At 46.2% G+C, this 15,202-nt stretch overlaps 2 protein-coding genes across 6 annotated transcripts in view; one reads left to right on the top strand and one right to left on the bottom strand.

The window, feature by feature from the left end:
* Positions 1-15,145, bottom strand: part of LOC117650491 (cation-independent mannose-6-phosphate receptor) — a 29,388-nt gene extending 14,243 nt beyond the window's left edge. For both annotated transcript variants that reach the window (XM_034393952.1, XM_034393953.1), the window contains exons 1-20: positions 14,939-15,145; positions 14,480-14,697; positions 14,269-14,381; positions 13,930-14,145; positions 13,675-13,837; positions 13,444-13,598; positions 13,094-13,352; positions 12,859-13,013; positions 12,213-12,432; positions 11,813-11,976; positions 11,419-11,726; positions 11,180-11,339; positions 10,922-11,091; positions 10,704-10,843; positions 10,371-10,624; positions 10,058-10,279; positions 9,815-9,973; positions 9,548-9,727; positions 9,212-9,464; positions 9,057-9,127 (exon numbers count right to left, since the gene is read on the bottom strand). In XM_034393952.1, the coding sequence (XP_034249843.1) occupies positions 9,057-9,127; positions 9,212-9,464; positions 9,548-9,727; positions 9,815-9,973; positions 10,058-10,279; positions 10,371-10,624; positions 10,704-10,843; positions 10,922-11,091; positions 11,180-11,339; positions 11,419-11,726; positions 11,813-11,976; positions 12,213-12,432; positions 12,859-13,013; positions 13,094-13,352; positions 13,444-13,598; positions 13,675-13,837; positions 13,930-14,145; positions 14,269-14,381; positions 14,480-14,697; positions 14,939-15,087 (3,729 nt within the window). In that variant the 5' untranslated portion in view covers positions 15,088-15,145. The remainder of the gene's footprint in view (positions 1-9,056; positions 9,128-9,211; positions 9,465-9,547; positions 9,728-9,814; positions 9,974-10,057; positions 10,280-10,370; positions 10,625-10,703; positions 10,844-10,921; positions 11,092-11,179; positions 11,340-11,418; positions 11,727-11,812; positions 11,977-12,212; positions 12,433-12,858; positions 13,014-13,093; positions 13,353-13,443; positions 13,599-13,674; positions 13,838-13,929; positions 14,146-14,268; positions 14,382-14,479; positions 14,698-14,938) is intronic.
* LOC117650493 (protein toll) lies at positions 1,893-8,994 on the top strand. Of its 4 annotated transcripts, none has more exons than XM_034393956.1 (8): positions 1,893-2,284; positions 4,639-5,006; positions 5,092-5,957; positions 6,040-6,586; positions 6,673-7,068; positions 7,151-7,315; positions 7,402-7,695; positions 7,789-8,994. In XM_034393956.1, the coding sequence occupies exons 2-8, from the start codon at positions 4,665-4,667 to the stop codon at positions 8,407-8,409; spliced, it is 3,231 nt and encodes a 1,076-aa protein (XP_034249847.1). In that variant the 5' UTR covers positions 1,893-2,284; positions 4,639-4,664; the 3' UTR covers positions 8,410-8,994. The 4 variants fall into 4 exon arrangements, with proteins under 4 accessions (XP_034249847.1, XP_034249846.1, XP_034249848.1 ...); XM_034393955.1 differs by lacking the exon at positions 1,893-2,284 and adding an exon at positions 4,224-4,378; XM_034393957.1 differs by lacking the exon at positions 1,893-2,284 and adding an exon at positions 4,409-4,552.
* Positions 15,146-15,202: the final 57 nt, after the last annotated feature.

The raw sequence follows: 15,202 nt of genomic DNA, 5'->3' as shown, positions 1-15,202 counted from the left end.
AATCAGCAGCCGCAAAAGCAAAAGCGAGGCTGGACCAGAACCAGGACTACGCGCCAGTCCGGCGTGGACTTGGAACGGCGGTCTCGGCGACGACGTGGACACCAGAAGGCAGCTCAAGGGGCCATCCGCTAATTACGAAGCGCCGGGATGGCGCGAGGGTCAAGGCAAAACATGGCGAGGAGGCCCCCTTACCCCAGACCGGTGGCGCGAGGCGCGAGGCACGCCGAAAGGCACGCCCAAAGGCACGCCCAAAGCCACCCGCGACGACCCCAGAGCCCTCCGCGTCATTGTCGTTGCCCCGCCGCTTCGTCGCCTCGCCGCCACTGACGCGCAGCTCGCGCGCTCCGCGCCGCTGACCGCGTGGCCGAGTCATCTCGCGGTGGGCCAACAGTGGTGCAGCCTGCCAATGGAGCGAGACGGGCCGGCCGATAGTACGTGCGGCGGGGAGAGGAAAAAGCACGGCCGATTTCAATGCCGTCTCCGTCTCTATTGCATTTCCCTCAATGTCCTGCGTCCTCCCTCGCGTGCTTCCGATCCGAATCTGTTCCGACTTTACTTGTCCCCAGCCCCGCCTGTCGCATAAAGAACCCCGCCGAAAGACATCGCGGGTTTACCACCCTATTACGCCATTTTACGAGCTGCGAGCGCAGACAGCGCAGCGCGTCGCAGCGCGTCGCGCGCCCAGCCCGGCCCAGCCCCCGGCATCCCCCGCCTCTTTTACCAAATCGCCGGCGAGTAAATGTTATCTTTATTCCCAACGCGATGCCGGGATGAGCCAACGGGACCGCGGGCGGGGCCGGCGGGGCGGGACGGCCGGCCGCGACAGCGCGACAGCGCGACAGCACCGCGGCCAAGGGCGCGGCTTCCCCACCTCCCCGGGCTTATCACGCATCAGCCCACGCACATTAGCATCACCGGACAGCAGAGCAGAGTGGCGCCCAGTCCAAGCGCCAAGTCCGAGTGGCGAGCGTCACGGGCCTCCAGGCCGTCAGCGGCTTGGGTCTGGCCCCAGGAGCGAAGCGCGAAGCGACACTGTACACGAGGAGCTCGCTTCGTCGCTTAGGCCCGGCCCCGAGTGCCCCGCCTCGCCTCGCCCCGCCTTCACTTCGGAATCAAAACACGTTCCTTGAAGGCGCGCCACGCCACGCTGCGACGGGGCCGCGACCTGGGAAACCGAAAAGGGGGGGGCAATCCGAGGAGCTTGTCGGCTTGTCGGGCCAAGACAGCCAGAGCGGACCCATGCAAATGGACATGGAGGCCTTTCCGCAGACCAACGCCACACGGCCTAAATTTGAAGTTTCCACTAAGGAAAGGTCTTGCTTCGGCGCGATCCTCGGCACAGCTGTCACTGGCAGGGGCGGGGGCAAGCCGCCACTTCACAGTGCGGCCTTCGGCCCTTGGTCTTCCCTCTCGATCCAGCTGCGGGTTCAAACGCCGCGGAGGGGCACAATGTTTTCCTTGCCGTGGTGCACTCGCGGGCGGCCCCCCCGGGCCTCATGTCAACAAAAGCGGCTCGGGGCCCAGCGGTCCCAGCGCGACGCACCTGAGAGGGCGTACACGTCGTGGTCTCACAACATCGCCGGGAGGGGGTCCTGGAACCAGGATTTCTGGGAGTGCGAGCGAGAGGAGAAGATGCGTGCCGAGAGAGAAAAACAAGAGCCGGGTACCCGAAGAACCACGGCGAACAGAGCCGAACCGATCCCGAAGCCGGGCGGCCGGTCGTCGACGGCGTCCCCGTTGTGACGGACTGCCCCCTCTGCCTCCGCCCCGCCCGCCCTGCCCCTGCGCCGCCCAGGCCGCTCGCTGCCGCTCCCCGCTCTGCCGCGGCCGCGCTCGCCTCGCGCGCCGACCGCCGACCGACCGCCGCGGCCGCGCCGCTTAGTCGCGTCAGGACCGTGGAGTCGACCGGAGGCGAAGTGCGTTTCGTCTGCGTTACGTCCGCGTCACGATCCAGCAAGCAGTCGTCACGCGTCGTCACGTCGCTTGCCCCTCAAGATGGCGGTGTTGGTGTAGTGCTTTCAGTGCTCCCGAAGTGATCAGTGTTTGTGCCAGCGACTGTCAGCGCAGCCCGTCGCGGGCCCCAGCTGTGTGGCCGCCCCGCCGCCCGCTGCAACGCGTCACCGCTGCCCGCCGTCCTGCCCGTCCAGTCCGCGGAGTCCTGTGCTGACCTTGCCAGGTCTCCGGCTGAGGCTCCCGATCTCGTGACGCTGCTTGGCTGCGCCCCACTACGCGCCGCCACGGCCCCGTGCCACGGCCAGCGCCGCCTCGACCGGCCAACCACCAGGTGAGAGGTTGAGACATGGAATTCCCGGAGCCGCGCCGGCCCCGCGGCCCCGCGAGCCTGTCTCGCCGGCAGCCGCGGCGCTAGCCTAGACACACACACACAGTACACACGCACTGAATATTCAAGGCGCTATGAGGGGCCTGCCCTGGGCCTGCCCGCGGAACACATGCAGACAGCCCGTGGGCAGGCAAGGCAGGCAACCCGCCGAGCTGCCAGCTATCAGTCTGCCACAGTGATTGCCACAGTCCAAGGCTCGCCGAGTCGAGGTCAGTGCGCCACACAGTGCGCCAGCCAGGGACTGGACTCGGACTCGCGCTGCATGTGCGCGGCACGCCGCACGCCGGCCGCCCTCCAGTCCTCGGCGTGTTATCGCGTCTTTATCGGGGCAGGGTCCCCGACGGTCCCCGACCAGCGCGAGAGGCAACTTTTCATGGAAAAGCGTCGGCATTTTCCCCGCAGCCCTCGATTTCCCGACGAGTTAAGTCGATCTCGGCCCCGGCCGTTAATCCCGCGTCAAAACTCCATCCGATCCGCCACACGGCCTTCGCCGTAGGCCTTCCTTTTCCTCTAGACTCGGCCGGGAAAAACGCAAAACGCCTCCATGCAGCGAGCAGTGCAGCTGCTTGGCGCCGAGCCCGCAGCCGGCCGTGCCACCGCGCCCGTCGTTCCTGGCACTCTGGCACAGGCGGGGCACGGACTAGCAAAAAACTTATCAAGAAATGCCGTAAAACTGGTTGAAGCGTCCCCACGCGTAAGTCGACGGGACGGTGGGGTGGAGAAGGGGTGGAGACGACGAGGTATTCGCGGAGGGCGTGGGGGCCACGGTGGGGGCCACGGTGGGGGCCACGGTGGGGGCGAAGGGCGCAAACGAACCTGCCCACCGCGTGCATTTAGATCTCCGCGGGCCGCTGGCTACTATCGGCTGATTCCGAGAACGTTTACCTCGCTCTGTCTCTCACACTCATGGGGCGACCCGTACCTGTGTGTGAGAGATAGCGACGAACAAAAACGGCTCTCGGAATCAGCCTGCTGCAGGCGGGGGTGGGCCGTTCGGCTGGAGCATGGTGGAAGCGGCTGTTGTTTCCAGCAAGCTGCAACAATGCTTCCCTCGCTGTCTCTCTCGCACCTACACCGGACACCCCAAGAGTGCGAGCGAGACAGAGCGGCGAAAACCACTCGGAATCAGCCTGCAGATAGCGCGCAGAGATGCGTTGTCGCTGGAAACGGCCGTCATTAGTATCTCGTCGGCTCGTCGCCGCGACACTGGAACTGGATGCTGCACCGATTGTCATCGGGACGGCGGGACGGCCCGCCCGCGGCAAAGGCAGAGACAGACGATGCCCTGGGGGTCGCGCTGTCTGCGGCTGGTCACCGAGTACATACTTTGCCGTCGCTGTCAGGTCGTCACCGCTTCTGCATAGCTTCGGCTGCGGTGGGATCGAGGCCCGCATCCTCGAAGGGATAATGTAGGACTCTGCGGTGGGCATGCGATGGGACTCGCGACAAGTCGCTCAGACTTACATACTTCCACCAATGCGAAACTAAGTGAAACAACGGGATGATTAAGTACAGGGCCGTGTACATTGTGCCCGGGATTATGTCTTCTCAGGGGAGTGCGTTCTGCGAAGGGGGCTCCGTCGCTGCACTGCATGCACTGCACGCCCTGCCCGCCGTGGCGTGGCGTGGCGTGCCAGGCAGGGGTCTCCCTTCTCGGAACGTCGCTGGTCGCAGGCGGCAGGCGCGACGCGGCGACAGCCACTCGCAGGTGAGGGTGGGTCCGCGCCGGGGCCGGGTTCAGTGCCCTCGCACGCACACGCACTCGCACACACAGACACACACCCGTATCGGCCGGACGGCTGGCGAAGGGAGGGCGACAGGCGAGGCGACACCAACTTGGCTGTCGCCAAACTTTACTGGGGCAAAGAAAGGCGCAGTGAGTCGACGCGCCACCGGGAGAGACTTGGGTGGGATATAAGGGAATTTAAGCGTGACACCGACGGCTGAGAGGGCGTGCATCGCGTGCAGTGCATGCACAGCTTGCCGCAGACACCGACACTGCAGCACACGAGGACGAGGCCCGGACGCTGCTCAGGGGTACAGTAGCAAAATCAACCAATCAGCGACGGTGTTCCGGCTTGCAGTGGAGCGGCTCTAGCAGACGACACTTTCGACGGGACTCAAATCTTTTTAGTCAAAGCTCAAACCAACGACCCGAATAACAACAAACAAGCGCAAAGAGATCTGCGGCGACTCAGACCAGATCTTTTAGTTGGGTCTGCCTGTCTATGCGAACGGTCGTGTGATGATTATGTGTGCTTCTACTTATACTAATAGCAAATTTTGTTATGTTGCAGGCTGCATGCGGATCGACACCTAGCTGATGGGTACCACCATGAAAAGGCACTTGTCAACAACACTATGGCTGGCCTATGTTGTTTCACTGGCCCTAACGGCAACAAGTGCTCTTGCGCAGGAGTTCTCCTGCCCCAAGAACTGCTCCTGTGCTCGCGAAGACCGTGATGAATTTGAAGTAACATGTCCTAGTGATGGAGAAAGGATAGCCCTCAAGCTACAGCCTCGCAGCAAAGCCATATTTTTATGCCAAGTGAGCACTGTTTCTGAAGACTTCACTTTGCTGAAAGATGTTAGTGTTGATGCTGGTCCTGCCATGGAATTTAGGCTGTGCCCACTCCCAGATGTGGCTTTCACTGATCTCTTGCGGGTATGTTTTTTTACATGAAATCTGTTCTCAAATTATTATTTAATTGTTCAGTTCCCTGCAACTCAGTATGTATTTTTAATTACAGCTTCGAAATGCTGCCAAAATCCAGACATTCACCTACTCATCACATAGAAAGTTCAACGAGACATTGGAGAGAAAATTATTCAAAGGATTAACAGGTGTCACTTCATTGTCTCTTGCAAACAATGGCCTGACTACTCTGCCATTTGATCTTCTCATGGACATGCCGCTTCTTCAGCAAATATCTTTCTTGAATAATATGGTGCAGTTACCAGCGGACTTTTTCCAGCCTGCGCTCAGTCTTAGGACCATAGAGCTTGGAAAAAATGAACTCACAGTTATTCCTACTGATCTGTTCCGTAATCTGAAGAAACTTGATCTTCTAAACTTATGGAAAAACAAGCTGTCCAATTTATCACCAGAAATGTTCAAGGATCTCACAAGTTTGACATCACTTGATCTTCGACACAATGGACTTTCATCACTACCAGCTGATATTTTTAAACATTTGACAAGCCTAAAGAATCTCCGATTGGATGGAAATGATTTCCAAACTCTACCAGCTGATCTTTTCAATTCAAACAAAGGATTGGAAACTGTTCATTTGTCTGATAGTCGAAAACCCAATTTTAAACTTCCAAGTGGATTTTTTGCAAACCTTCCAAACTTAACAACGCTTGATTTAAATAATGCTGGTTTAAGAGACCTTCCAAATGATATATTTTGGGGGTCTAATAAGATAACCAGTATTTCTATGAGAAACAATCAACTGAAAGAAATCTCAAATGAAGTATTTCAGAATGCTACTGACTTAGAGAAGATCAACCTTTCCTTCAATCACATAAATTCTCTGCAAGAGTATGTTTTTCAGCAATGCAAGAAGCTCAGAACTCTTGATATTTCACACAACAAAATGACTAATTTATCACGGTAAGTCATTAACTTCAGTAAATTCTGCTGTTTCAATTTTTTGTAGTGTAAAATACTATAACCCTTATCTGATTCATTTCAGGAATGCCCTGTCTGGTCTTGACGCTCTGGAAGAACTACATTTGGAGAATAATTTGCTTAGTTACATAGACAAAGATACTTTCTCTTCAAACTGCAAACTGAAAGTTCTTAATATGGCTAACAACAGATTATCATTTGATTATCTCATTGCGGATTCAAGACCATTCTTCGAAGATAATTCTCCTCTTTATAAATGTGCTGGTCTAGAGAAAATTGATCTCTCTAACAATTCAATTTCCTACATCTATAATGATTGGAAAAACTTCTTTACAAATTTAAGTTTGATAAATATGAGCCACAATGCCCTTGAAAGTATCAGCTTTTACTCCGATGCATTTAGTCCACATCGTGACCGTGAGATTGATGTGAGTCATAACAAAATCTCTGTTTTTGACATTGACGAGCGATCTGAATCATGGGCAATAGAAAATGCCCAGTTGGCGAATTCCGACAAAAGACAGACATGGCTTTTGCATGGAAATCCTTTCTCATGCAATTGCTCAAGTTATCACTTCTTCAGGTATCTGGAGAAAAAGCTTTCACCAGAGGTAAGACCTGTGCTAAAAGATTGTACGAGATATACGACTGAAGGTTTGATAGTAAATCTAATCATTTCATAATTCTCTCGTTGTAGGTTCAGCGTCTGGTCAACATAGTACCTGGAAATCTGGCCTGTGCAGGCCCAGATGGGTGGCAGTCAACACCAGTTACCAAAGTGCTGTCAAAGGCTATTACTTGCCCTTTGGCCCCGTCTGTTGCATCCATCTGCCCTCGGCCCTGCGCTTGCAATTTCCGGGTTGCGGACACTGCTCTGATTATTGACTGTATTGGGAAGAACTTGACGGAAGCACCTGCTGCACTACCAAGGAGCAGTACATCTAATCACACTGAGCTGTATCTTACCCACAATAAGCTTCAGGCATTGCCAGACTTCACTCAGCCTGGTTATGAAATGGTGTCTAAACTGGCATTAGGATATAATAATATTACTGGAATGCATAATGTAACAAACCTACCAAAAATTCTGCAGGTAAGTTCCATACTTTAACATGGCAAATTATTACAGAGAACTAGTATTATTTCACATCGAATATAATTTGTTTTTCTTTCAGGTCATTGAACTGCATCAAAACAACTTAACTGTAGTTGAAGCTGAAACCATGGAGGCTTTTTCAAATCTTACCAACTTGACAAGTCTTACTTTACATGACAACCCATGGAAGTGCGATTGCCATCTTCAGCCCTTAATAAGCTTTGTTCAGGTCAACTTCAGAAAGGTATCAATTCACTCTCTTTTTATTTATAATTATTCTTTATTGGTAGCCAACAATTTAAGTTGGTCTGTATTTAAAATTTGTTCCAGATTACAAATCCGGATAAAATGAAATGCTTGAATGGTCAGCTTTTGTCAGCGCTAACAGTTTCAGGCTTGTGCTCCCAAACAAGCAGTGTTGTTTGGGCCTCGCTAGTCGTTGCATTGCTGCTCGGCGCGCTCGTCGGAGCATCATTTGCTGTTTACTACAAATACACCCGGGAAATTAAGGCATGGCTTTTTGCTCACAACATGTGTTTGTGGTTTGTTACTGAGGAAGAGCTGGACAAGGACAAACTTTATGATGCCTTTGTTTCATATTCTCATAAGGATGAAGACTTTATTGTAAGTTAAAGATTAGAAACTAGTAATATACTGGTGTCAAATGGTTATTTTCCTGGTTTTAACCCTTTGCCCTTTGTTTCTTTTCTTCCACAGTTAAATGAGCTTGTCCCTAATCTGGAGGGAGGTCCCATTCCCTTCAAGCTCTGCTTGCACTACCGAGATTGGGTTGCTGGTGAATGGATTCCAAACCAAATAACAAGATCAGTTGAAGAGTCAAGACGAACCATTGTTGTTTTATCTCCAAATTTCTTGGAGAGTGTATGGGGCCGGATGGAGTTTAGGGCCGCTCATTGCCAAGCACTTAATGAAGGACGTGCTCGTGTTATAGTTGTACTTTTGGGTGATATTGGACTCACAGAGGACTTAGACCCTGAGCTGCGTGCATATCTGAACATGAATACCTATGTTAAGTGGGGTGACCCATGGTTCTGGAAAAAGCTTAGGTATGCCCTCCCTCATCCTCCTAAAGCTATGAAGAGTAGCATAGATCTAGTCAATCGGAGCACCAGACACACAAATGGCAAATCGAATGATGATAAATTGGAACTAATATGTGAGCCAAATGCTCTTCCGCCCGTAACCACTCCACCTGCTGAGGGCAATATCACTGATCCTCTGTGCATCAAAAACGCATTCAATGGAGCACTTTCCTCACCAAGGAAAGTTATTATTCCAAATCATGAAACAAATGGAACTGCTGCTGCTGTTGGCTAATTTTGACTATTGTAAAATGAATAGAACTCGTGATAATCTGTGCCATAGCACATATCCGTACAGTGATTGTCTCAAATAACGATCTCAGTTATGTTGAAGAATTTGTTTTTTCTCAACATTAAGTACCTGAATCTATGATAGATATGCCCAGTGTTCGACTGTCATGCCAGTGATCAGTTGTATTTCCCCCTTAAGTCATGTATAATCAGAGGTTTTGATATAAACTATGAAAAGACTGATGTGTCAACTACAACTGTGCTCAAAAGACTTAATTACTTGAATTAGTTTGGATGAAGTTTATTAAGACTGCTCTAATGTGTAGAAGAATGCATATTTAATTATTTTGTAAGTGTGTTTGTGTTTGTGATCTTTGTGTGTCCATGTACTGTTAATAGCAATTGTAGTTTGTTTTTGTGTTTTAAAAATAGTTCTGACGAAGATGTTATACTATGACCTTTGATGTGTGAGTTTGTGTGTGTGCGTGTTTTATGTTGTCTTGCCCATATGCTTGTCACATTCGACATGTCAGTGAAATCTGGCATTATGTGGAACCTATATTTAAATTAAACTTCTGAAAACTGTCTCTTTCCATCTTCTTTCTTACGAACCCCACTCTTCTTTTTAATAATACAAACAATGTTACTTACGGCCAGTAGTTTTGGTTTGTGTGTTCTTCCATCTGCAGCACAGGGGAACCAGATTTCAGCACCAGACACTTCTGAAAGCATAAGATGATCCTCATTTCAGAGTTTGTGTGCCACTATGTTCTGAAGCATGTAACACATTTGTGATAAAGTTTCACCTCTATCACTGCATGAAGGTCTATATGTTCCACGGAAAAATATCTTTAGAGTACTGTTGCTGTTGTCATAATAAGCAAAATGCTGGTATCCATATCCTGTGAAATTTCCGTACATATCACCAATAAGAGCACAAACAGCTGTGTCCTTGCATTCAACAGTATTTGTTTCATTCATCCAATGTTGAGGCCAAGAGCATAGATATATATAAAGACTCTCTCCGGTGAGAGGTGGCTTCAGTCCTGCCATCATATCCTGGAATAAGATAGTTCACAGCTCCCTGTAAAATGAATTAACGTAACAAACTCAGCATGACCCTTAAATTGTTTTCACCCCACCTTTTGATAGCTCCTTGGATAGAGTTCAGTAAGATTAAAGGTTTCTTGAGTGGCATGATTTGTCAAGAGGCAACTCTGGCGATCAAATTCAACCTTCTCTTCTAAACAAACTACACTTGTATTCCATGAGAAATGATACACACAATCTTTGTCACCTCTACCTTCATATTTTGGTCGTCCCTAAATGAGAAAGAAACGAAACAATATACTTCAACTTACAGAGGTCTATCATTTTAATAGTCACAGCACTGGTAAAAAGATACCAACCGGGCCAACATTCGGATCACAAATGAACCTTAAATTTGCAGTTGCATTACCCTTAGAGGCATAGGGACAAGGGTCACCTCCACTGTACTTCCAAACCACTTGAGGTTTTTTACCTGGGAGATGGTCTAAGACAGGTCTCGAAAGCGGAAAGCCAAGGCTCTGTCAGAAAGGTCTCAAGTAATTAATTCAAATTTCAAGTTACATAATTCAGGTCCTAGTGAGCTTAACAGTGAGTTTCCATACCAGAGGGGTGTCAGAGATGGTCCGGGTATCAGACTGCAGCATACAAGCAGCTGAGCCATCTTTACATCCCAAATTCTTTGCTCTAGGTAAGGGCCCACAAACATTCACAATGAAGATGTGTCCATCAGAGGACTCTATACGATACGGAGCAGTTGATTGCATCAAGCTTGAAAGAGATAATATTTTCTCATCATAAATTGAAGTATCCACTGTACAGGACAACTGTAACATAACCCAGACATTTATCTTTTTCTTGCAATATTTGAAAAGTACAGAAGTAAAATAAAGCGAATAAGAGCCATCCATTACTTACAGAATCCTTTTCACACACCAGATCAGTATAAAACATGAACAAATGTTTACAACCAACAGTGCCAACATATTGAGGTCCATTCCTAGGGAAAAATTCACTAGAACACATAAATGATATTTCGGATCTGTAGAAGTCTCTCCCATTACACAGCCGTCCACCACCGTAAGTGAGGAATAAGTGATGACCAGTGTACTGCAGATTTTCTGAGAAGATCCCAAGCATGTGTATCTTTTTGTTCTCTTCCATACAAACCCCTGCAAATAAGTTACAGTGGTGTTCATTGATGTATTGTATTCAACATTATTGGCATCATGAAATTATAAATTGTTCTACCTGCGTTATATCCACAATAGCCAAATCCTAACTTAGGTAATTTATCACAAATTGAAATGTAAAACTTATGTCCTTTTGAACCTGGTTCAGATGGAGCCGGTATTACCCAGGTTTTATTTTTCAAAGGACTCAAATTATAACTGCAAACAAAAAGGAGATTTTACTATTTTGTTGATAAAATGGCTGCATAAAAAGGATACATGTAATAAATTATGCACCTGTGATTAGTATTTTCATTTAGAACTTGACAGCTAAGTTTGTTGGGATTGGTTTTCTCATCAGGCGCATAGGAATAAGTGTCAGAAGTCGGACATGCAAATGAAGTTTTCCATCTGAATTCAAAGTGGCAGAGAAAAGATGCATCTTGGACATATTCTGGTGCTGATGTCTGGAAAAGATTTTTTTTTTTTTGTAAAAACAGTTTACAAGTGTAAAATTACAAAAGAAATTTGTACAGTGTTAAAACACACAGCCACCTTGGTTTCCCTATCACAAATAAAAGTTATCGCTGATGAATATCTTTCTTTTCCATTTTTATTTAGCCCGCAAATATCGCCACTTTCAAGCTGAATCTTCAAGGAATCATCATCATCAAGAATGGGACCAGTATAGCCTGCTTCTCCCAGATTAATGAATCTGCAAATCCCAAAATTAAAACAGAAATACACATTAAAAATTACGATTAAAAATAAATATGGGTGAAAGAGAAACTTACATTTCTTTGTCTCGTTTTTCTGGCTCATTGGGATCAGGAACATGCATGCATATCCCAGAGTATGGTGGACATGGAGAATTGGATCCATGAACAACAGACCGACATACGTTTATGAAAATAACGACATCTGTACTGCTATTTCCGTAATTCAATCTCACTTGAGTCCTATGGTTAATGTTTGGGTCGGACAGGGCGGATAGATCATACCATTCTCCAGTTTTTTCATTCTGCACATTGCACGCTGGGCGTTCAGTGAAAGGTGGACATGCTACATCTGTTTTCCAAACCACATAATAGTGACAGGCTTGCTGCAAATAAATATAAACATGATATACTTTCAATTAATGCTTCATGAGTGAAAAAATGCAGAAAATATCAAAGTTAAAATACACACCGTTGAAACATATTGTACAGTGCTTGGTTGTAGAGACTTGGCAGCATGATTGCAAGTTAGCATTACCGTCACTTTAGTGAAGTTCCTATCAGGGTCACATGGTGGTCCATAAAGATCAAATTTCACCATTGCATCATGGTACTTAGGAAAAAGTGCTGGCCCTCCTGTCACAGTAAAAATGCTACTTTGGTAATTTGTTCAATAATAATAAAATTTTGACTAAAAGCATAACATGAGCGGTATCTGTTTTGCAATAAAAAAAACAGTGATAGGTTGCCTCACATCCTTTACTTTGAACTTTGATGGGCATTCTCTTTTGCCCAAGGGCACTGGTGATCCACACTGTTGCATATCTCAACAAACATCTGGTACAGCAAAATAAAAAACACTGCAGTCTTACCAATAGCATATTCTGATCCATTTTTGTACAGACAGAAACTGGTGTTTGATATTCCATTACATGATTTAACAAGAGGTCCACACAAGTTAAATCGTACACTAGGGCTCAAATTTGCTTCAAGAGGAAGAGTTATATCTTCTTTCTCATTTCGTAAGGAGTTCAAGTCAATAGTAGAATTATAACGAGGATCTTGAATTTGACAGTCTCTTCCAATAACATCCTAGAAAAAAATAATTTTTTTAAATCATATTTTTATGACAAGAGAGAAAAACACATAATTAAAGTAAGTAAGCAGAAATTCTACCTTCAAAACTTCTCCAACCAATAGCACATCCTCTAATATGCTTTAAATACTACATAAAAAGGAAAACAAAATGTTAAATAATAATTCAAAAAGAAGATGAGATAGGTGCAGAATAGGAGACAAGAGCATTTACAGATGCATGATCAAACTAATTTAAAATATACCAAGTAAAAGAATATGATGCGAACACATATGTACAGTCACAAATTTAAAGAAACAAAACAACAACAACCATCACATCACCTCGAACGTATACTACAACACATCTCTACAACAAGTTTCCTTGAAAAATAATGAAGGTGCAAAACATTTAATCTACTTGTGACCTAAGTATATTATTACCATGGACGGGCAAGCTACTGGTGTTACATAATTGATAAAAATGCTGCACCCTTCTTCACGAACACTGTTCTTGACATGACTTTTGTCACAGTACAGATCTAAAAAAGTACTGTACCTTGCATTATAATCCCCAGTGTACAAACAGGGGTCACCATCTGAAAGAGCAACAACACATTAGGTACAAAGTCAACTTGGTCAACCAATATATATTTTTTAAATTCAAGTGCATACTTACTGTAATAACTGAGCCGAATAGCTCCATTAGAGAGTACTTCAGGTGACTGGCCTAGCATTCCTAGAACCTTGATTACGTCTTTACCCCCAACAAGACATGCAGCCAAGCCAGGCCCAGAGCATGGAATGTTTACATCTTGTTCCTTATTGATGGGAGCGCAGACAGAGACAACAATTTTGCTTTCGTAGTGATCAAATTCAAGAACTTGCCCTGCCAACTCGTATAGATTAAATTGATCGCCAGTCTCTTCATTGACAGCCTTAAAAAATAAAACAGAGGAATACACATGATATATGATATTCTAACAAGTAAAGTTGTTTGTCAATTTTTTTGTCAGAAGACACACTTACAATACACAAAGGAGGAGGCACCAAGCAACCAAGGGGTGTCCTCATAAGAAAAATTTTGGTTTTCTTCCTCATGAAGACTTGATACACATCATGGGGAGGTCCCATATCAGAGCGCCCTGGTATGCAGCGCAGCCATATTTCAGCTTTGCTACGACCTGAATTCAAGAAAGAATGTAAAAGAATCCAACTGCAAGCATTTGGACTTTTGTCACCCAATCAAGTTGGCATTACCTCGATCTTTCCTGGCAAAACTAATTACAATACCATTAAAACGGTTGTAATAAGAATAAATGGAATCAGCAAGCGATACCGCCTTCTCAGTTGCTCTATCAATTTCACACAGGGAAGTGGTCCCATTACAACGGCCTTGCTTGACTGGTGCACAGATATTAAACTAAAAATAAAGAAAGCCCAGTACAAATTATTGACAATTACAAAATAATGAAGTCACTTAGTTCCAAATGGATTGAAGCTGAAGCTCCCTACTTGATAAGTTTTGTTGGCAACAGCATCTGCTGCAGTCAAAAATGTTGAAGATCTCAAGGGATCCAAATCTAACGTCACATTGTGTCCAATATTGACAGAACATGCGAAGTCATCCTGAGAATACCCACAGAAACCACCAACAGTCCAAAAAACATTTGCCTCACAACTGTTAGGGCCAGCCCATGACGCAGTTGTTCTTGTGTCAGCATTGATGTCCTAAAGAGAATGAAAGAGAGAAAAGCAGTAGAAAATCACTTTCTTTCCCAAAGAAACAGCATGGCAACATTTTAGTTCTATCATGAATTTGTGGAATCTGGCAAAGTCAGAGTAAATACTTACAAATATTTTACATCGAATGTTGAAGTGTAAAACAAAGTTTCTACTTGTATTCGTCTTGCATGCTGCCCCCACCATGTCAAACTGTAGGAAATCATATGATCCATTTCTAAGAACTAAAACAAAAACAATAAAAATTAGTAGGAATCAGGACAGATACTAACAGGAGAGTTTTGGACTCCAGATTGTAGATCCATATTACCACAATACTAACCAATGGTACTGCCAGCATTTGGCTGGTAATGGTCATCAGGAGATTTAAAGATACATGCTTTCCCAGTACTTTTACAAATTTGATTATCTCGGAGATTATCACATATGTCCACCATTAGGTGCATATACCTTCTGTTCATATACCATGTCCGATTGGTCATGAACACACCACGATTTGGTCCTTCAACATCTAAAGCCATAATTTGCAATCCTCTCAAGCTAAAATAAAAAATGAAACAAAAAAGGGAGATGTCAAAGCACAAACTTGAACAAAGGCCTGAAAGAGATTTGAATGGACGACTTGTGGTAAAATGGTTGATTCTTGCTGTAAGACGTTACAGTCATGATCATGAAATTAGTTTAACAACTTTGAAGAACAGCTTAAGACATTTTTCAACTTCAAATTCGTGTTTACAATCAGATTGTGTTTAGGCTCCAGCCGGTTTTTTTCGGCGCCTACCTATTTAAGTCGAACCGCATGGCCTTCCTTCCCCCTCCAGGTCTCAGATAAAACTTACAATCTGAGAAATCATAATCATAATTTACGCCAGAGCGAACGCCCAAATGAAGCAGCATAAATACGAAAAGCAGATAACCATATTCTTCCATTTCGGAGGCGACGGTAAACAGACTTCCCTAACCCTAAACAGACCGTCTGCTCCGTTGCTCAGTTGTTCACATTTCATAATGAGATTGCGATTGAGATTGAGAAAGTCAGTTTGAG

The sequence above is a fragment of the Thrips palmi genome, unplaced genomic scaffold (genome assembly GCF_012932325.1).
Source record: "Thrips palmi isolate BJ-2018 unplaced genomic scaffold, TpBJ-2018v1 HiC_scaffold_5, whole genome shotgun sequence".
Lineage (NCBI taxonomy): Eukaryota > Metazoa > Arthropoda > Insecta > Thysanoptera > Thripidae > Thrips > Thrips palmi.
This window is presented reverse-complemented; position numbering and strand designations above follow the sequence as displayed.

Coding starts and splice junctions, on each gene's coding strand:
- LOC117650493 (XM_034393956.1), top strand. CDS start 4,665: ATGGGTACCACCATGAAAAGGCACTTGTCAACAACACTATGGCTGGCC. Junction 5,958..6,039: donor AAAATGACTAATTTATCACG/GTAAGTCATTAA, acceptor GATTCATTTCAG/GAATGCCCTGTCTGGTCTTG. Junction 7,696..7,788: donor ATAAGGATGAAGACTTTATT/GTAAGTTAAAGA, acceptor TTTCTTCCACAG/TTAAATGAGCTTGTCCCTAA.